Below are 23,340 nucleotides of genomic sequence, written 5' to 3'. Positions count from 1 at the left end.
TATAAAACTGACATCAAATTAACGTTTTGACCACTATTGGTGTGTGTGCCAAGTTTCATGAGATTTTAAACAGAATTAAGCTCTCAAAACAGTAGAAGGAGAAGAAGAAACAGAGCAATTCCTAACACTGGGAGAATCCAATTGGGTATGTCCATATTTGACCCACATTTGCATTGAAACGATCCAACTTTTTTAGAGTGTAGTTTAGTTGGATGCCAAATAGGTTTCAGAACTCCAAAATCATCTTAAACATCCAACAAGACCATCCTTGGAGACCAGAAAACCACTTTGAGTATGTTTAAAATGCTTTTCAAGCAGAAAAGCCAGACATCCAGTAACACCAAAGGAGTCAGTCATTGAAAGGTCTGTGAAGGTGTCTCAGCAGTCAATACCTCTTTTGGCTTTAGTAAAAGAGTATATTCTTCACAACAATTCTTTATGGGTGGTATTGATCCATTTATTTAATGTCAGCCTTTTCAGTGGCATTTGAGAGAAAGAGACAGGAGGGTGAGGGCTTGTCTGCAAAACAATAGCCATATGATGACTCAAGCCAAGACCTTGGCAATGAAAAACATCAGCTTTTGTATACAGAGATTATTATTTACACAATAAATGAGAAGATCACCAGAAAAAAACAGGGTTACAATGTTGTATCATATTATTATATTAATTAAATATAACTTTTAAAACAAACTCTTGTTCAAAAGCCAACAAGATAATCTTAAATAATGCTTATACATTGATGCTATTACATTTTTACAGTTACAAATAAATTAATGAAAGAATTTGTGAATAAATAATAAATGCCTCAGGGCTACAGTAAATAAAATGAAATCTTTGGACATCTGACACGAGTCAGTTTTTCCTTATTTTCTAAAGAAAGAAAATTAGCAGATTCAACCACATATTGAAGAAGAGGGCAATTTCATTAATTGTTCTTTATTTTATTTACCCATTTAGTTAAAATCCTAAATAGCTGTTAAACTGAAACATTTCATGACTTTAAATTTATTGAACATGGTTTTTGATTAATAAAATAAAACATTTAGTAAATATTTGGTTACACTTTACAGTAAGCATTTGGTAATGTATTTACTAACATGAACTAAGTGTAAACAATATTTAAAAAGCATTTATTCATCATAGTTCATAGTTTCCGCTACATACATTCTTCCATGGCAGGGCGCCACACTAAAATTCATCCCGCCACGGCTACATTACAGCTTCTCATTCAAAACATTCAGTCGTTGTTGGTTTTCACACCAAACGTATTAAAAGGTGAGTGAATTATTCAAGCGCAAACTTTTCTGTAATCGTAGTAGTGCTGTGCTTTATATGTTTAACCCTTTAATGTGACATGCTGACTGACTGATTGACTGACAGGTGCGTGATGCGTGAGGTCAACAAACACGATGTAGCTTTCAATTAAGATGAACACAGTTTCCATAATTATACTTTATAGATAAAGGTCTATGGCTCTGCTTACAATGACTTTATCTTGCTGGAGTTTATGGCCGTTTCACTTTACTTCAGGATGCATCTCAATGACTACAGACCTGTGGCCTTAACATCTGTGGCCATGAAGTCATTCGAAAGACTGGTGCTAGCATATCTGAAGGACATCACTGGACCCCTGCTGGACCCCCTGCAGTTCGCCTATAGAGCAAACCGGTCTGTGGATGATGCAGTCAACATGGGACTGCATTATACCCTACAACATCTGGACAAACCAGGGAACTATGCAAGGATTCTGTTTGTGGACTTCAGTTCTGCCTTTAACACCATCGTCCCATCACTGCTTGAGTACAAACTGGCCCAGCTCTCTGTTCCTAGCTCTGTCTGTCAATGGATCACCAGCTTTCTGACAGATAGACAGCAGCTAGTCAGAATGGGCAAAATCACATCCGACAGCCGCACCATCAGCACTGGTGCCCCCCAGGGATGTGTTCTTTCTCCACTGCTCTTCTCCTTGTACACCAACGACTGCACTGCAAAAGACCCCTCCATCAAACTCATTAAGTTTGCAGACGACACTACTGTTATCGGCCTCATCCAGAACGGTGACGAGTCTGCATACAGACAGGAGGTGGAGCGGCTGGCGTTATGGTGCAGATACAACAACCTGGAACTGAACACGCTCAAAACAGTGGAGATGATAGTGGACTTCAGGAGAAACCCCCCTGCACTCCCCCCACTCACCATCATGAACAGCACTGTGGCTGCAGTAGAGTCATTCAGGTTCCTGGGCACCACCATCTCTCAGGATCTGAAGTGGGACACTCATATAGACTCTATTGTGAAGAAAGCCCAGCAGAGACTGTACTTCCTTCGTCAGCTGAGGAAGTTCAACCTGCCACAGGAGCTGCTCGTACAGTTCTACTCAGCTGTCATCCAATCCATCCTCTGCACTTCAATCACCGTCTGGTTCGGCTCAGCTGCCAAAACTGACCTCCGTAGACTACAGCGAATAGTCCGGACTGCTGAACGAATCACTGGCACTACCCTTCCTACACTTCAAGAACTGTACTCTTCCAGAGTGAGTAAAAGGGCTCGCAAAATCACTCTGGACGCCTCACACCCAGCACACTACCTGTTCGAACTGTTACCGTCTGGTCGGCGCTTCAGAGCACCAAGCACAAAAACAGCCAGACACAGGAAAAGTTTCTTTCCTCAGGCTGTCTACCTCATGAACAGTTAAATATTCCCCTACTGTGCAATAAATATGTGCAATACTTTCTCATACGCACTTGTACACAGCACCTTATATCAATATACAATGCAATACTTTCTACATTCGCACTTGTACACAGCACCTTATAACCTGTATATTTATAACAATCTGTACATACAACTCAACATCCAGGTTTCTTCACTAACCGCATCTGTTTAATGTTCATAATTTCTTATTATTATTATTTTATTTTTTCAGATTATTTTGTGTTGTCACATGTCACTTTATGTACACTGGAAGCTTCTGTAGCCAAAACAAATTCCTTGTGTGTGTGAAGCACACTTGGCAATAAAACCGATTCTGATTCTGATTCTGATTCTGATGAATGCAATTCTGTAGGTCTATTGGAGACATTCATAACTATTCCTAGCAAATCTAATAAATGTTGGAGACATTCTTGTTACATGAACGCACTAAATCGCTCTTCAGCTACGTTTATTTGAGAGTGCAGAAAATCTGCTCTTGAACAGTGTATATTTGAGGGTGCGTGCAAGCAGTTTTGTGCATAAACAGAGGATATCGGCATGCAAGCAAAGAGTAATACTGTGCTGACGACATTTGTCATTGAAATTACGCCATAGGTAGTTGGTAGATCTGTGTAAAAGGCCTGCCGCCACAGCTGGAAAAAAATCCTAGAGGAAACACTGTAGTTTAACATTTAATGGCTTATTAAACTCCAATTCCATGCGTGTTAACATAATTTAATGCACCATGAGTTAACATGAACTAACACTGAACAACTAATGTTAACTAACATGAACAAATACTCTAGTAAATGAATTGCTCATTGTTTGTTCATCTTAGTATATGCATTAACTTACATTAATGAATACAAATCCTATTGTAAAATGTTACCAATATTTTATCCAGTTATGTTAGATTAAACAATTAATAAGGTTTATTGTCCATCATTCTGGACTCATTTATTCTAATTGGTTAAATGTGTAATTCTGCACTTTAATATATATTACAACAGATAATCATTATACCAAAACCTGGATTTTTGCAGCAATGCAATTGAAGAATCATTTTGAGTTTCACAAAACACATGAAGCATTCTTAAAAATGTCATCTTTATGTTGTTGTGAAGAATAACTGAATAATCTATAGAACCTTTTCCCACTTTAAAAAAAAAAATCTTTGAATGAAATGCTTCCACATATTTTTGATGGATACAAATCGAGAACCATTCTTAACCCGTAATAAATTAATTCAATTAAAATTCTAATTTTATAGCAAATTTTGTCATATACATTTGAGAAAGGATGTAAATAAGCAAGATATCACACGTTCCAAAATAAACTCCTTCAAAGTCCCAATCAGTTTATTTTTCAAGAATAGCCAGCTAAATTCTCGTTATCCCTAACATATTAACTGTTTAGTCTGTCGGCATCAAATAATACGACAGCAGGTCTGTGCATGCTTTGATCCGACTCAAATCCGCAACTAATACCACTAAACACAGCATGCAGCGCTGATACGCACACAGCTGAGCTGAATAATGAAGTCCTGTGCCTCAGATGACTTATCAGAACATCTGCTGACCTCTGGGATGAACCTGCACGGCTCGGTGCTGAGCCAGATAACAGTGTGTAAATGCAGACAGCAGCTCTGCACATTCTGCGCATAGTGAGGAAGTAACAAGCAGCACATTGGCAAGCAGATGTTCCCTAAAACCATCCAGTGTAGGGTAATGCAGTGTAGGAACTTTTACAACTTACATGTGATAAGTGTATTTGATTGTTAAGTCCCCCACCCCCCACTCAAACACATATGAGCCAATGGCAGCTGAGGATCAGTTGATCAGTTGCACAAGGACTGTAACTCAAATATCTTTATGCTTCAGCATCATAAAGATTTTGTTTGATGATGTTTATGCTACAAAAATGGTCAAATTATGTGTCACTAATGTGATGTGGTGCTGCAAAATGCGATAAAGGTATCTTTTTCAATTTAAAAGGAGGATTTTTTGTCCTAACCATTTGCAATGGAGACATGCAGTTTCAATTTCTGCAACATCATGGCTGGAAAAACAGCATAAACTCTGCCTACTATGACAGTGAACCCTCAGGTACTGATTATGGGCTTTATTCAATGTTAAATGTTTAATAAAAGATTTAGTTCACCCAAACATGACAATGATGTTATTAATTTCCCACCCTCATGTCATTCAAAACCCCTGAGACCTTCAGTAATCTTCTGAATACAGATTAAAGGTAAAATCTGAGAACTCCCTTGTCCTCCATAGACAGAAAGATACTCATCTAATTTAAAGTCCAAAAAAGGAACCAAAAACGTCCTCAAAACAGACCATATGTTTTCAGTGATTCAATTTCTAACACTATCCAGCTTCAAAAATACTTTTGTGTGCACACAAAACCAAAAAAGCACGATTTTAACCATATATGGTCTTTTTTGTGATGTTTTTTCTGGACTTTGAACGATTTGATGCTCGAATGTTGTCGCATTGCATGTTCTTAGGATTTCTTAGTTCTTGGAACACCAATTCCTGGTATCCTGATAGGGTAAGCAATGAAATTTACTTTATTCCATTTTTCTAAATCCAAAAAAGACAACTTAATGTCCAGAAGATAAAAATGGCTGTGTACATTTATTCTAAGAAAAAAAAAAATGATGCTAATGTCACCTGAAGTTATTTAAACACAATCATTATAATAACACAATCATTATAGTAACTTTGCCTTAGGTAAATTAGATAGCATTAATGTTAGCGAGCTTGGGTTAACATTAGCTAAATTAATCGCCACTAGCAAAGCTAGTGTAATGTAAATTAACTTAATGTGGAATATAAAAAGGTGTTGATCCTGGGTGTTTTCATCTAACATGATTTAGGTCCCAATCTTGGAGGAAGGTTGACACTGACAACTTTTGTCTTAAAACAGGATTGCTAGATTGATGTTTCACCTCCGGTGAGCTCCAGAAGAAACAGGTATTATGACAGATATGGGTGGTCAGTGGTATTTAAAAACTGTTTTATGCATTCATTTACAACAGAGTTCATCACTGCGTTTATGACATACAGGGCCAGGGTATACTGCATTACTACAAAATCATTTGGGAATACTTTAACAGTCTTTGGCCGCAGTAATGTGCAACCAGTGAACTGTTTCTTTTTTATTTCCATGAATGCAGTTAAAGAGAACAGAAGTATCAAGTGACATCAGGACATCCACTTTTGTTTCATTACCTTACAAGCTAAAGTGCAGTTGGACAGCTGGCAAGTCATGTAATTTCACTGTCTTCAAAGAAAAAGGACAGTCTCTTTTCTAGTATTTCCATCATTTTGAAGGACACTGATTTCGTCACCTGTGGCGGCATACAATTATCTGTTTAAAATGTGCTTTATAATTATTTATATATATATTTGTTCTGAAAAACATTGTGATACACTTTATTTTCACTTTTTTGATAAACAGAAAGTAAAAACTGTAAAAACAAAAACTACTGAGTGTATCTGTAAATGCAACATGTTTGAAAAGTGTTTTGTATTAGATCTTATTGTTCATTTTTCAACATTTACAGGAAAGATTTTTCAATTGTCCAGACGACTAAGGTAACTGTTAGAGTTTTAAAAGCTGTAGAGGAACTAAAGTAACATTCATTTTTTATTCCTTATTTATCCAGTATTCATTCATCCTTTCGATTTCATCTTCAAGGTTAAAAACTTCTGCCCACACTGACATGTTTTTTATACTGACATCATGAATCAGTGCAATTTTTGATTAAGTTCCTGATTATTCAATATACATATGCAAATGTTACTGATCCTTCTAAAAATGAATAGTGGACATCAGTTTACATACTTCACATCTTACTTTTGTCATACTAATATATTATTATAAAATATTACTTATGGTGATGTATAATGTTTTCCATAAAAAAAAATGAAGCAGCACACCTGTTTTCAATAATAATAATAATAATAATAATAATAATAATAATAATAATAATGATGATAATGATAATAATAATAATAATAATAATAATAATAATAATAATAATAATAATAATAATAATAATGTTTCTTGATCACCAGATCAGCACATTAAAATTACTTCAGAAGGACCATGTGGCTTCAACTTTAAATCACTGACATAAATTAAATTAAGATGTTAAAATAGTAAGCAGTTATTTTTTATAGTTATTGTATTTTAATCAAAATAATATGTGTATATACAGTGGGGGAAGTAAGTATTGAGCACGTCACCATTTTTCTCAGAAAACATATTTCTAAAGGTGCTGTTGACTTGAAATTTTCACCAGATGTTGGTAACAACCAATAAAGAAGTTCATATATATATATAAAGAAAATAATCTTAATTAGTTTACAATTTAAGTTGTGTAGTAAAATGAAATGACACACGAAAAAAGTATTGAACAGATAAAGAAAGGGAGGTGTAGAAAGGCAGTGAAAGCCCAGACAGCAGCTGAAATCTCTCAGTAGTTATTCAGCAACTCTCTGCCCTTCCTCAGTGTAAATGAATATTAGCTGCTTCAGTCCAACATCTACATTAGCTGGATGATGAAGATGAAGTCAGGGTGGCCATTTCAGCAAAACAATGACCCAAAACACAACCAAGCAAACTCTCAAAATGATTTCAGTGAAGGAAAATCAAGCTGTGGAATGGCCCAGACTTAAATCCAATAGAAAATACAAATTAAAAATCAGATTTGATAGACGAGACAGACAGAACCATCAAGATTTTTACACTCTATTGAAGTCTGTGAAAAAAAAAAAAAAATCACACCTGATCAATGCATGTGACTTTCTCCATATGAGGGGCGTCTTAAGCTGCCATCACTAAAAAAGCCTTTTATATAAAGTATAAAATACATATCAGTAGTTCAGACTTTCTCCTTGTGTCATTCAATTGGTGTTACACATAACAGTTGTTTCAATTTGATCTTTCCTTCAGTAATCTAAAACAACATTTGATTTATTTTTATTTATAGTTTGACCACAGCGATTTCACATCACTATAAAGTAACTCACAAAGGAAGCCAAAAATCTAAATGCCACTGAAAAGTGTACAATGGAAACATTAGTAATGCCTCCATCAGTGAATGAAATACACATCAGCACATGCCATAAGTGCTCACAGTGCAATCACTTTAAAAAAATCCAAATCTGACCTCTAACACTGCCATTTCCTAATTCCGGACACTCTCTGCATGCTGAGTTCCCTCAGTTAGATGTTGACCTTACACAAGTTCTGCTAGCGTTTAACATGCAGGATACTTTGCAGATATTCAAAGTGATTGAGGACTTGTTATGTGGTCTGCTAACCGCTAACATATTGCTGCTGCAAAGAAGGTCAGAACTGTACTATTTATGAGCGAAGGAGAGAAGAGCAAGAGTGTATAAAACCTGAATAAACAGGAAATTCATCTGTTGCACTCACACAGATGTAAGTAAAAACCCCAAGTTCATCACTCAACAGACTATGCATAAAACAGTCATAAATGACCACCCCAGAGACAGCCATAAACTTCCGGCATGCACATCTGCTCTGTGTCACTGCAAGAATTTAGATAAGAGAAGGTTTTGGGGATTTTTCTGTTGCTCCATAACACTTAGGACCCTCGACCACTACATAATAACAACATGTCAGGTTTTGTTATTATAAAACTTGTGTGTATGGCTGAAGCATGACATTACTCTAGGGGGGAGTTTCTAGCAGCTGTTTAAATGACTTCACACTAACACAACCTTTATAGACACTGGAGAAACGTCAACAATGCACAGAGACAAGACTGACCAGCACACAAGAATGGATGAACGAATGAATGAACGGACGAATGAGAGAATGGATAAATTGATAGATTGATGGACGAAGGAACTAATTAATGGATGAATGGATTGATGGACAAATGAACCAATTAGTGGATGATTGAATTGATGTACAAATGAACCAACGGACGGATGGATAGGAATACGGAAAAATGTAAAAAAAAACAAATAGGTAGATGGATGGATGGATGGATGGATGGATGGATAGATGGACAAATAAACTGATGGATGATAGATGGATGATGGAAGAACATAAAGATAAATGAAAAAACAAATGAAATAATTACTGGATGGAAGGATTTATGTATGAATGAACCAACTAAAGGATGGATGGATGAAAGGATGGATGAATAAACTAACAAATGGATGGTTTGGCAGGCATAGGGTTGAATAAAATATAAAATAAAAGGTTGGATGGATGGTTTGACAGGCATATGGATAAATGAAAAAACAAATGGGTAAATGTGTTGATGGATGGATGGATGGATGTGCAAACAAACTGATGGATGGATAGATGGATGATGGAAGGACATACGGATGAATGAAAAAACAAATGGTTGGATGGAGGAATGAGTGAATAGACAAATTGATGGACAAATGGACCAACTAATGGATGGACGGATTGATGGATGAATGAACCAACTAATGAATGGACAGTTGAATGGACGGGAAATCTAATCAATACAAGATATGTCATCCATACGGATGAATGAAAAAATTAATGGGTGGATGGCTAGATGATGGAGGGACATACAGATGGATAAAAAACAAATAAATGGATTAGTGAGTGAATGGACAAATGAATGGATTGATGGACAAATGAACCAACTAAGGGATGGATGGATGAATTGATGGACAAATTAACCAACTGATGGACGGGCAGGTGGATAGATAACAAAAAATAACAAATTTATTCATCAGGGGTCGCAACAGCGGAATGAACCGCCAACTTATCCAGCATATGTTTTACACAGCGGATGTCTTTCCAGCTGCAATCCAGTACTGGGAAAGTATGGTTGAATTGATGGATGAATAAATAAGCTAATGTATGGATATACTAATGAATGAATCAACTAATGAATAGATAGATTGACGAATGAACCAACTAATGAATGGATGAATAGACTAACTAATGGATGAATGGAAGGATGGATGGACAGTCTGGAACAGACAGACAAGTGGAATGATGAATGGATGAATGAACAGATGGATGGACGGACAAATGAACCAACAAGTGGATGGACAGATGGACTGACAGAAAAACTAATGAATACATGGTATGATGTGCATTCGAAAAAAGAAATGGTGGATGGTTGATGAAAGGAAATATGGTTGGATAAAAAACAAAACAAGTGTATGGATGGATGGATGGATGGATGGATGGATGGATGGATGAGTAAGTGAATGGACAAATGGATGGATTGATGGACAAATTAACCAATTAATCAATGGGCAGGTGGATGGATGACAAAAACTAACAAATGAATGGACTGACGGGCATACAGAGGAATGAAAAAACAAATGAGTGCATAGATGGACAAGCAAACAGATGGACTGAAAGATGAATAGAACAACATATAGATGGAAAAAAAGAATGGATGGATGGACAAGTGAGTGAAGGGACAGGTGGATGGATTGATAGACGAATAAACTAACTAATGGATGGACGAATTGATGGATGAAGAAAACAACTAACGAATGGACGAATGAACCAACTAATGGATGGAAGGATAGAAGAATGGATCGACAGATGAGTGAACCAACAGACAAGTGGAATGATGAATGGATGAATGAACAGATGGATGGATGGATAAATAAATGGATGGATGGACAGATTGATGAAGGAATGAAGCAACTAACAAATGGACGAATTAATAAATAAACCAACTAACAGATGGATGGATTGATGGAAAAATGAACCAATTAACGAATAGATGAATTGACGAACTAACCAACTAATGGATGGATGAATTAACCAACTGGACAGATGAATGGAAAGAAAAATGGATAGATGAGTGAACAGACAGTTGGACAAGTGGATGGATGAATGGATGAATGACCAGATGGATGGATAGACTAACGAATGAAGGGATGAATGAAGGCATGAATACTTAGACAGATAAACAGACAGAGTCACAGGACAACCAGTGAAAGACAGCAGGTGAAAACCACTGAGTTTTTGTATTTCACTCCTGAACCATGCTATAAATACCATCATTTATGTAGAACACAGATGAAGGACGTTGTCATGGTGCTTAAGCAATAGCTGTCTCCTATCTATTCTCCATGAGGAAGAACGGTGGACTGAGATACCAGACAGGTGCATTATGGGTTAGTAGGAGTGTTCTTGAGAATGGGAGTGCACTGATTCTACAGTCAGAAGAAAAAAGAAAAATAAGAAGCTACTTTCTCTCGAGTTTAAACACTAGCTCTTCAGAGAGTGCGTGCAGCTCTTATAATCTGTCTGGAAAACTTTTCCCATGCACACAGTCGGCTGCCTTAAGCATTTGTTTCCAAGTGTGAAGAAATGACTGGATTCAAGTGCAAAAAAAAGCAACTCAACTTTTGGGCGAAGTAAATACTAAAGAAGACACTTTTATCAAAATATAAATCTAGTTTGTTTGATTACATCAAAACAGCTCCAAGATGTAATGCAGAAAACACAAAGGAATAACAGTGTTCCCTTTTTTGCAATAAACAAGAAGTCTTGCACTGAAGGCACAGTTTTGGATCAGGACTGTTGAGTGCCACAACAAAACCTCATTATCATGATGTATTCACAACTCCAGCTGTGAGGCTCCTCATTTGCTCCCAGAAATCTGTTTTTCTTGACAAAGCTGAGCAAATTCATTTGAACGTAATAATAAATGGTTGTACTTAAATCTAATTATGTTATAAGGAGTTCTTTTAAATATGAAGTCTTTGAAAATAATATTTTAGCCCCAACTGTACATAATATATTCTGTAAACAGGGTCATTCTTTGAGTAAGGTGGGAATTTGTTTATCTCACACTTCACCTCACAGACTATCCTGCATAAATAAAACAAGCAAGCAGCTTCAGGCTGTGTGGCAAATGTAAAAAAATTATAAGGTGTCAGCTAATGTAATTAAAGTGTTTATCTGTAATTACAAACTAGAAATGCAGCTAATTTACTTGCTTACTTCTTAATATCGAACACATGCTTATCTATAGTTGAAAACCATTTCACGTGTATCCTTAATGATTAATTTCTTGTCTTAAAAAGTTTCCCTCATTAGAATTCAGTGAGTGGAGTGAAGTGCACATTCATTTATCCTGCATGGAACTGAGTGTCAAGATTATATCAGTTTGAAAACAAGCTCTGTCTAAAGCTTGTTGACCTTAGATTAAAGTAAATTAGTAAAGAAGGTGGCGGCAGCCACCATACACAAAGACAGCGCAACAAGTATATTTGAATTGGTAAATGATATTATTTGCAAAACAGTTGATAAGAACAGGAAGCTGAATTTATGTCAGCTGTCTATCCATAATCTAAAACAGTCTTACAAAATGTTTAAATATAATTGATGCTGAAATGTTAAGAATCAATAATCGATTCCAAGTTTGGAACTGATACCATAAAAGAGAATATCCTTTTAGTTCATAGAGTGAATACAAAATTAATTTGCCTCTCAGCTGCTGAATATCTCTAAAAAATAGCTTTGAAATGTATCTTTGAAAAGCAAATAAGATATCATCATTGCAGATACTATAGTAAATACAAGATTTTGAGCTTTAGCCATTTTGTAGTAAAGCGTGTGCTTAAATGTTCAAAATGGACTTGCCCCTATGCCTTTCTGCTTTTTAAAAAGAGATTGCTGGGAAGCAGTAGATCTACCACAGCAGCTTTTATTGGAAACTGTAAAGTTATATATTGCAAAGCATCATTTGCTCTGACCGTTCTCTCAGTTAAGGTGTTCTCTCAGATGCGGTGTACTTAAAATATAATACAATTTTTTATCATTTTTAAAAAGCCAATAAATCTTGATTGACAATTCTTGATTCATAAATAAAGAAACTTGTCATCATGTTTTATAAAATTGTCTAAACCTTGTAGTTTTTGTTTTAGTAATTCATAAAATCCTTCCTATAGATAAATTATGGCTATCATTTCAGTTGAAGCAATGTTTATTGTATTTGTCCCTAAAAAATTAAACATTAAATGAATAAAATCCCAGATCAGTTCGCATCACGATGATGATGTAGTGTTTTTCAATTTAATTTCAGACGTTCTGGAAGTTCAACTAATAGAAACGGGATCTCAGGTATAGTGGGTTTGTATAGTTTGTAGCAGAGTGCAATTTATAAGGGGGTTTGACCCCCTAATTATTGCCTGATCCCCCTTAAAGGACATCAAAAGGTTTGAGGGAGGCAGTCTGCCCTTAAAAGGATGAAAATGGCTTTTCATCACTGATCCGTATAAAAAAATTATTTTACATAATAAAAAAAAGCTGTAAATAATGAAAAAAGAAAAAGTTAATATAAATATGGCAGCTCGGTGGTGCAGTGAGTAGCGCTGTCACCTCACAGCCAAAAGGTCACTGGTTCAAGCCTCGGCTGGGTCAGTTGGCCCCACAAGTCCAAAGACTGGGTGTTTCCCAGTGATGGGTTGCAGCTGGGAGAGCATCCACTGCGTAAAACATGTGCTGGATAAGTTGGCAGTTCATTCCGCTGTGGCGACACCAGATTAACAAAGGGACTAAGCCAAAAAGAAAATGAACGAATGAATAATATAAATATGAATTTGAGCGCCACATAATAATTCATACCATTGTTGATCCATTACTGTACCTAGCAGGGATGCGGGAAAATATTCAGTCAGTGGTAAATAAATAAATCTAGTCTACAGATTGACACCATATGTGTTCAAAAAACAACATACAATAGGTAAAAATAGATGAGAAAGATTTAAAGAGGGTGTTCTACACAAAGCCTAAAATAAAATTTGACTCAAAGTGTGTATTTTAATAGATTAATGAGATGTCATTGAATTGGTTCAAAATGTAATGCATGTGGAGTATGCATTCACCCAATATTCAATGTATAATTTGTTCACTGGTGGAAGGGATTGTTTTGGATTGGATAAATCGCTCAGATTGACAGCACTTCCATTTACTGCAACTTGAAGAACTACCCTCATCCACCAGGATTTTATTACCTCTGCTTATTCTTTAAATGTTTTGATGTAGGATTCCCTCTGGACCATCTGGGCCAATCAGAGTGGGCCAGTACCACCCTGGCCTTTATATAGCCTTCACCACTGGCTCGTTTTCACACTGATAATGTGCTTCAACTGAAACAAATGCATTTAACAATAAACACATAGGCACTGCAACCAGCTGCTCTTCATCAAGTGTGCTGCTTTTCTCCACTGTGAAACGTCCTCCAACATGCAAGCTGACATCAGCTCCCATTTCTGCTGAAATAAATAGCAGCAGGAATGTCTTGTAAAGGATGCTTTTAGCTTATGTCAGTGCCAAAAATGTCTTTTCATTCAGCTGCTGGCATCCAACGATGGTGAGAGTGGTAGACCACTGATGCCTTTATCAGTGATTCAAGAGGGTGAAGAGTGTTAAAAGTGCAGATAAGAGGCTTTTGTGAATGCTGAAGTGTATGATTTCTGCCGAGCTAATACTCCGGTTGCAACTGCCATGTGTATCATTACAGAACCAGGAGTGTACAGAAATTATACAGGAAGATTTTGGTTTTTTTTATATAGAAAAGACAATCTACAATACATAAATTTGCAACTTTGCAGTGTGAGTTATTCTATTCTAATGTTATACCAATTATACACAATCAGTTGTTTACAATTAGCCAACCTGTTTTACTACCAATTTAATAGTCATTTCAATTTCAATTCAATTCAATGAACTAAAAATACAATTACTAAACACTTTGTTATAACGATAGATAGATTAAATGGCAATTCCTTGCTCTCTGGTGAGGCGCACGCTTCTGCGAGGTTAAAAAAAGTGTTGCAACATGTATACGTTGCATTTAAAAAAAACCCTAAGCCTGTGTATCAGGTGTTCGAGACATCATTAATGACTTGCTAAACCCACATTATTATGCCTTTATAAAGTAAAACACGCTTCTTCGCTGCATAGTGCCATGCGCGCGCACTCCTGCTTTCGGTCTGTTGAATCAGCATCCAACTTCTCAGTGGCTTTCTAATAAGATTTGCTGGTTTTACTGAATATACGAGGTACATAATGTTATATCTCTACACAAATTACGTGTCATTCACACCAAATGGATTAAATGCATGCAAACATCCACATTACCTCATCGACTGCAATCGAACACAGAGCTATTTAAAATACCAAAACAAACACTTACCGGAGAAAACACGGAGCCGAGCGCTGATATCAATAAAACCACTTTTGAGACGTCCATAGTTGCGTTTTCTTTGTTCAATTTTCATTTAACGTGTAAAAACTTAAAAGTCCATAAAGTTTCTCCTGCTTTACAAGCGCGTAAAAGTAACCTCAGTCAAATGTTATCGGACGCGTCGCTGGCAGACGAGTAAAACATCGCAAGTTTAGATGTGTGGGCATCACCAGAGCCGTGAGTGAACTGTCCTTCGGGTGAGTGGCTCATATCGCGGCTCGAGCTGCTGACAGTTCAGCGACCAATGAGCGAATCACAGGCAGAGAGCGAGAAGTGCTTCACAGCCTCACTACTTGCGAGATACGGACAATACACTGAAGACTGCATCACTAGTGTTCGTCATCGGCTTACGAATGCCTTTGTTGCGTTAGTGCGAAAGCAGTGGGTTAAATTTCAAGGTCTGTGCTCTTTGTGAACACCTGGCCGTAGAAAATTACTCAGGTGGGAGTTTTTTTTATATATCTCGTTATAATTGCTTTCTGGTGTGCTTAACAATTTAACCGGCGTCATTAGAGACTGGATGACCTCTTGTGCATGTATTAAAACAACAGTGATAATTTTAAAACTCAAAACTTGCTTATTTTTTAATAATAATAGTACATTAATAGGAGCACAAGATTAATCAAAGAAATTGGTATTTGTTTTACTTCGAGTGCAGTTAAAGGCATAGTTCTCATTATTTACTCAGAGCTTTACCCTCAAACCTTTATGAGTTTCTTCTGTTGAACACAAAAGAAGATGATTTGAAGAAACCCTTTAACCGCGTTGACTTCCTTAGTAGGTAAACACAAATGATCTTTGTTGTTGTTGTTGCAGTGGAGCGGTAGGTAGTGCTGTCGCGTCACAGCAAGAAGGTCGCTGGTTTGAGCCTCGGCTGGGTCAGTTGGTGTTTCTGTGTGGAGTTTGCATGTTCTCCTTCGTTCGTGTGGGTTTCCCCCGGGTGCTCCGGTTTCCCCCACAGTCCAAAGACATATGGTACAGGTGAATTAGGTAGGCTAAACTGACCATTGTGTGTGTGAATGAGTGTATGTGGATGTTTCCCAGAGATGGAGTAAAACATGTGTTGGATAAGTTGGCGGTTCATTCCGCTGTGGCGACCCTGGATTATTAAAGGGATAAGCCGAAAAAGAGAATGAATAAATAATAACGGAATTTTCGTTTTTGGGTGAACTATCTGTGATCTCTTTTCTGTTCTTTTGAAAACATAATAATATTTATAAATAAATACCCCCCCAAAAAAAGAGTTAGGTTAAAATTGTATTACTCTAAAATGGCTTCTTCCACTGGCTTCTGATTGGTCAAAAATGCTTCGCAGTCCTAAAATACTAACACAACTCCAAACATCACAACAATGTTAATAGCAGGAGACTGTTCATCCATTCATTCATTTTCCTTCAGCTTAGTCTCTTTGTTCATCAGGGGTCGCCACAGCGGAATAAAGCACCAACTTATCCAGCATGTTTTACACAGCGGATGCTCTTCCAGCCGCATCTCAGTACTAAGAAAAGGGGGATGTTCATTTAATGATAATGCTAACAGGATAATTCACCCAAAAATGAAAATTCTGACATCATTTACTCATAATTTGATAAATTTTAAGTTTTCATAATATGCGAATACACCCATTTAACCTTTATTTAAGTGACTAATATTGCAATAGAGTAATAATTCAACCCCTGGATTGCTGTGTCAGATTTTGATGCATTTTTTAGAAATAGATTCAGATAAAGAGTGAATAGTACATTAAGTAGCGTTCAAGGACAGTGTATGCGTTTAGAAACAAAATAAGGTGTAGAAACAGTGTTCACTCATAAATGCATGTCAATATCACAAATAATTGCAAAAAAGCCAGTATCAAATGAAGTTCAACATTTTGTTTTTAAAAGACTAAAAATGCTATTCTTTGGAATTTATATTACAATTATGTTTTTTATGTCCTTGTTCAGCTTTAGAATTAATAAAACATCTTAAATGTTTGCCTTGAAAGCAATCACCAACTAGAACCTATGCAAATTAGACTCACTTCCTTTATCATTAGCTGACACATCTTATCCAAAGTGACTTTTAACTCTATAAATAGTATAATAATTGCTGGAGCAACCTGAGGTTAAGCACCAGACTCAAGGAAAGAGCACTGGGTTATTGGGTATGCCGTCTGAGGAATATTCAGACACAAAATAATTTAATTAAAACACTGCTAGAATCCATTATTGTGATTAAAAGTTTATTATGTATGTGCCCAGATTAATATGTTGTTATATTCACATTTCACACAGTGATCCATCACAATGCTGATTTAAACAGCCCTTGTACTTTCGAAGTCACAAATTGCTGCAATTAGTTCAAGAGTGCTTTTCAACAGGTACAATAACTAATTAATAACTGCTGGGAATTCAGTACATCAGTTTTGGGATTCAATGAGAAATAGCAGAAACATTTACTTAAATGCACACTAATCTATTTTTTATGAATGATTTTTTTCAGATTTCTTATCATTTTAAGAGATACAGTTATTTTAAAATAAGGCCATTTAGGTCTTTTGGGGGAGGGAATGCCTATCCCTTATTTTACATTTGTGTAAAAAGTAAAAGTTTATGAAATTTATTTATTTTCTTTGAAAACAGTTAACATTTATTCATTCATTCTCCTTCATCTTAATCCCTTATTTATCAGGGGTCGCCTCAGTGGAATGAACCATTGCTAACCAGTGTGTGCATTGACGATCGGGGGGGGGGGGGGTCAACTTTTTCTTATATATTTATTTGGTCCCACTTTATATTAAGTGTCGCTTATACCTCTAAACTTACATGGTAACTAGATGTGTAAGTAGTATGTAACTACAGTGTATGTACACACTGGTAAATAGTATTTACTTGTTTAATACTGGTGTAACTGCACACATGTAACAACCCACTGAATAGTATGTGTAAGTTCAAATGTGTAACAGGACATTAATAACACAATCTTTGGTAAACTACCCCTTTAATGGGAGCTACTGATGTAAACAGAAGGCATTTGTATATTTCTATATACACTTCTACTTTTTTGGCAGAAGTTTGCTGTTGATAAACAGTTGCACTAAGGCTTAGGTTTTATTTATTACACAGTCATTTGTGACCATTTAACACTTTACATTGAGTGGACAGTTCCTGATGATTTACCCTGTAATTACACTGGTAACACAAGGTGAAACCTTCTAATGCAGCGTTAGTTCTGCTATTCTTATTCCAATACAGTGTTCAGAAGTACATGGTATACAAACAGGTGTGGAAGTGGGAAAACATTTGCAAGTATATTGTTGTTACACAATGCACTTATGTAATTCTTGTTACAGATGTGTACTTTTTTAGTGTTGTTACCAATGTCCTGTTACACATTTAAACTTATGCATACTGTACTATTCAGTGTGTTACCCGCCTGATCTCAAAAAAACATAAGTATTTTAGGTTTTTTCAGTTTAGTGGCTAATTCGTATGAATTCGTATGAGTTCAGTCATTCGAAAATGTACGATTTTAAAAAGGAGGCGTGGCACCCAACCCTACCCCTAAACCCAACCGTCATTGGGTGATGAGCAAATCGTACTAAATTGTACGTATTAGATCGTACGAATAGACACGAATTAGCCACTAAATCAAAAAGTTACGAATTGCCATGAGATTGTTGATTGTTGCATGTGTGTAGTTACACCAGTATTACACAAGTAAATACTATACCAGTGTGTACATACACTGTAGTTACTACTTACACATTTAGTTACCATGTAAGTCAGGCATGTCCAAACTCGGTCCTGGAGGGCCGGTGTCCTGCAAAGTTTAGTTCCAACCTCAATCAGACACACCTGGGCTAGCTAATCAAGCTCTTACTAGGCTTTCTAGAAACATCCTTGCAGGTGTGTTGAGGCAAGTTGGAGCTAAAATCTGCAGGACACCGGCCCTCCAGGACCAAGTTTGGACACCCCTGATGTAAGTTCACAGGTAGCCTATAAACAACACAATATAAAGTGGGACCAAATCTGCTCTAAATCTGCCGGTTTCAGACTGTTGAATGACATTTTCTCTCATAAACTGATTGACCATGTTTCTGTGCATTTCCGAGCGCATTCCTTCATGTCGTAAATACCTTGGAATCATATTACACACTGACCATCCAGTCTATTCTGGGTAAGAGAGGTTGATGGTGTTTTATTTGTTGAAAAAAGCAAAAATAATTATTCAATTCAATTCAATTCACCTTTATTTGTATAGCGCTTATACAATGTAGATTGTGTCAAAGCAGCTTCACATAAAAGGTCACAGTAAATAGGAACAGTGTAGTTCAGTTTGTAGTGTTTAAGTTCAGTTCAGTTTAGCTCAGTTCAGTGTGGTTTATGTGTCTGATCAGCCACATTCATAACAGTATTTTCTCAAAAAAAGGCTTTATTTTGGTAAGAAGCTGTATTAAAGCCCTCGCACAACTTTCTTTTAATGAATGCGATTATGCGTTCACGATGGTTTGAACTGTTATAGGGGTGGTCAAATAGATATTTATTATTTTAATTATTAACATTATTATTTAAAATACACACCAGAGTGAATTCTTTCTCAGATTCAGAGGGCCCCCCTATACATCTTGTTCTGACACTCTAAGGGGGATCAAGCCTTAATTAGGGGGTTAATTCCCCCCCAAACCCCCCTGTAATTCACACCCTGGTGCTAACCACTGAGCTTTTTTCAACCCACTTCACTTGCTTTTTACACAACAGTATTTATTTATTTATTTATTTATTTATTTATTTATTTATTTATTTATTTATTTATTTATTTATTTATTTATTTATGTGATTCATATGTCATTATAAATTTAGAAGACTTTCCCAATTACTTTATTTTTTAAAGGGTCAAGTGCAGTTATAACATGGTTGTATTCAAAACATTGATTTTCTTCACATTCCTTCAGTAATGAGAAATAACAGATTCAGTGTGATTTTAGCTGAAAAATAATGAGCTGTGACCATTTTATAAACATTTTACAAACAATTCTCCCAGTCAAAATGGATCCAGAATGTGAACCTCACATGCAAATTATGAATCCCTTATGAGGCTTATAAATATGGCAGTGGTCAAGTGTTCCTAAATTCAATTAAGCTGAGATAAAAACGGTCTATATAGACGTAAATATATGCATCTGTGCATGTGACGCAGGATTCGACATGATAAATAAGCTAATTTCTGTGTCTCAGAGCAGATCTCATTCCAATCATTTTCCATTTACACTAACTAAATCACATTTAGAGAGAAAGGCTCACTGTAATATCTGTGTTGACACCGTTGAGGGTCAGCTGCCCCGTTTCTGATTGTTCAGAGATTGATTTATTCTTTTTCCCATATTATCATTCTGTGCACACAGTGTTTACACTGATTTCGCTACACTGAATCATGTCATTAAATTACACATCATGTTTCATTTTATTCAGTACATTTGAGAAAACACACTTTACTATAACAAATATCCATTCATTATTAGTTGCCTGTAGCTCATGATTCATGGGTGTTTTCTGTTAATTTGCGCTTTCAAAATGCATTACGAGACCATAATATTTGCTCTGACAACAGTTGTTGTGGAAAATGCAACTCTTGACATTTTTAATCATTTGAAACAATACATTAAATAAGAAGCAACATATATAGGAACTGTAAAATAACAGAAAAAAATACGGGGAGCTCATTACTCCGTGTTTATATTGTAATTTAAATGACCAAACGATACAATACAGTTGATTTGATACTAAAAATTCACTTTGTTAGACTGTCAACATTAAAAGCTGCCAAAACATAGATCCCATGATTCAATTTAAAAATGAATCACAAAATATGGAAAACTGTGCAGGCATCTTTTTAAAGTGACTGGCACATCTAGCATGATTACTGTATTGTTAGTCGCTGTCATTATTCTGTGCATTAATTTTACTCAGTCACATACCATCATTGCTGCTTTTTATAGCCTTCACCAAGCAATTAAGGTCTGACCTGAGTTTATGTGCAAGATGCATCCTCACTCTTGGGTTTTAAGATGTTAAGGTCACTTGAAAATGAGAGGCAAAAAAGAATTTTAATTGCATCAGGATTCAAGGGTTGGGTCAGAGAGCGCAGGTCTATTCTTATGTAGATTTTTACCTTTGGGTACCATTGTACTTATTCAGATCTGACTCCATATACAGAGCAATTTTTATGGCATCATTTTCAATTGCTATTGAAAACCCTTGACTTGCACTTTTTTCATTAAATGCAAATAGGGGCCCTTGTGGCTGTTTCATTTTTCATAAAGGAGAATCTGCTGTTTACAAACAAGCATTGAAGCGGTAACACACCTTGGAAATAGCTGGTTTCCTCAGATTTTTGAAATTGATGTTGGTTTTAATTCCACTATGGTAATGGCACACTGTCTGATTTGACCTTTTCCCAACAATACAATGTTTAATCAAAACATGTGTGTCAAATGGATTTATTAATTGGTTCTCTGTAATATTCGACTTGGATCTGGTTAATCACACTGTCCAGATGTCAGATATTTCCGAATATGTAATGCTGCACTGTTTTTCAGCTCACTCATCCTGGTAACTGAAACAAGCTCAACTTTCAATTTTTTCGAATCATACCATTCACTCGCAATGTTGAGGACTAGCTCAGCTAGTAGCTACATTTTTCAGTAGTTTGACAGTAGTTCAGCTATTCTTATGATACTTTGTAGCTTTTCAGTTGCTAGCTATACTTTTTCCAGTAGTTTGACAGAAAAAGCTTGACAACAGCTATATTCCAAAGTGAACCTGCATAGCAGTTTCTTGCAAGATCGCATATTATGATAGTGTATTAAATCCAGCTATTGGTAAATCACACATATCATGGTTTAACATTTATTTACTGGTTAATTTATTACTGTCATTTTGTAAATTATAGTTTTAAGTAACAAAAGTTGAAGTTCAATACATAAAGTATTATAACAGTTGACAAGTAACCCAAAGAAAGTTATACGAAGGCTTTAAAATTTAACATAATTAATCAAGTATAATATCATTTATATATAATAAAATATAATTTAACATTTTCTTACCTAAATTTTTTCTTTTTTTTGAAAATACTACAGTGTGCTTAATGTAATTTAAATAGTTTGTGATTGCAATGCTACATTTGTTGCAGCTTTGTACTTTTTTGGACAGTTTGTGAAATTTGAAAACTGTAATAAAACATTAAGCTTTGACATTATATTGTACTGTTATTTAAATGTCCACATTTTTGTAATATACACCTTTGTGGACAAAACGTAGCTTCAATGGTACTAGCTACTTTAAGGATGTAGCTTGTAGTGTAGTTACTTTTTTACAAGCATATTTAGAATCATATCAATCTATAATTTCAGAGTAGCTTTCCCAACGCTGTTTACTCATATCATATTGTTTCAAATACAAATTCAACTGGTGCCATTTTATAACTCAATTTAACCAATTAGAGGACTTAAGTAATATTGTCGGAGTATACTTTTTTGGTATGTTAGTGAATTATTTGTTACTGAAAACTTTATACATGATTCATTCATTTATTAATTCATTTTCCTTCAGCTTAGTCCCTTTATTCATCAGGGGTTGCCACAGCGGAATGAACCGCCAGCTTATCCAATGTATGTTGTACACAGTGGATGCCCTTCCAGCTGCAACCCAGTACTGGGAAACATCCATATACACTCATACACTACGGCCATTTTAGTTTATTCAATTCACCTATACCGCATGTCTTTGGATTGCGTTGGAACAGAAGCACCTGGAGGAATCCTATGTGAACATGTGGAGAACATGCAAACTCCACACAGAAATGGCAAATGACAAAGCCGGGACTTGAACCAGTGACCTTATTGCCGTGAGGCGACAGTTCTAACCACTGAGCCACTGTGTGGCTCTTTATACATGATAAAATATTGTAATATTACATTTTCCTTGGTATATTGTTAAAAATGACAATAAATACAAATGACAATATGTAAAAAGCCAAAATACTGCTTAAGGGAGCACTAAATAAACCAAATTGAGCTGTTTCAAGTAATTATGGTTTAGAAACTAGATCCACTGATGTTTTTTAATTTACTCATTGTATATTTGTCATTTTTGTTGTTGGCTTAATTTTTTTTTAATGAATCTAGAATTGGCTTGATTTATGTTTATTAGTCCAGTCAACATTAACATTCTGACTGAATTGGAAAATAAACTTTCATTGCCATTTTTAAGTAAATATGTGCAAATTTAATGCAATATATCTTCTTAACTTAGCCCAAACTAAAATATTCGTTGTGTTTAAATATTTTCTCTGTTCCACCCTTTTATTAAATGGCATGTTAACAAAGTAGAGCCACACCTTTA

The 23,340-nt window shown here is 35.8% G+C and overlaps 1 protein-coding gene across 1 annotated transcript in view; it reads right to left on the bottom strand.

The window, feature by feature from the left end:
* Positions 1 to 15,255, bottom strand: part of vipr1b (vasoactive intestinal peptide receptor 1b) — an 83,734-nt gene extending 68,479 nt beyond the window's left edge. Inside the window, exon 1 of the mRNA XM_056450344.1 lies at positions 14,906 to 15,255. Coding sequence (XP_056306319.1) covers positions 14,906 to 14,962 — 57 coding nt within the window. The 5' untranslated portion in view covers positions 14,963 to 15,255. The remainder of the gene's footprint in view (positions 1 to 14,905) is intronic.
* Positions 15,256 to 23,340: the final 8,085 nt, after the last annotated feature.

The sequence above is a fragment of the Danio aesculapii genome, chromosome 24, assembly GCF_903798145.1.
Source record: "Danio aesculapii chromosome 24, fDanAes4.1, whole genome shotgun sequence".
Classification (NCBI taxonomy): domain Eukaryota; kingdom Metazoa; phylum Chordata; class Actinopteri; order Cypriniformes; family Danionidae; genus Danio; species Danio aesculapii.
This window is presented reverse-complemented; position numbering and strand designations above follow the sequence as displayed.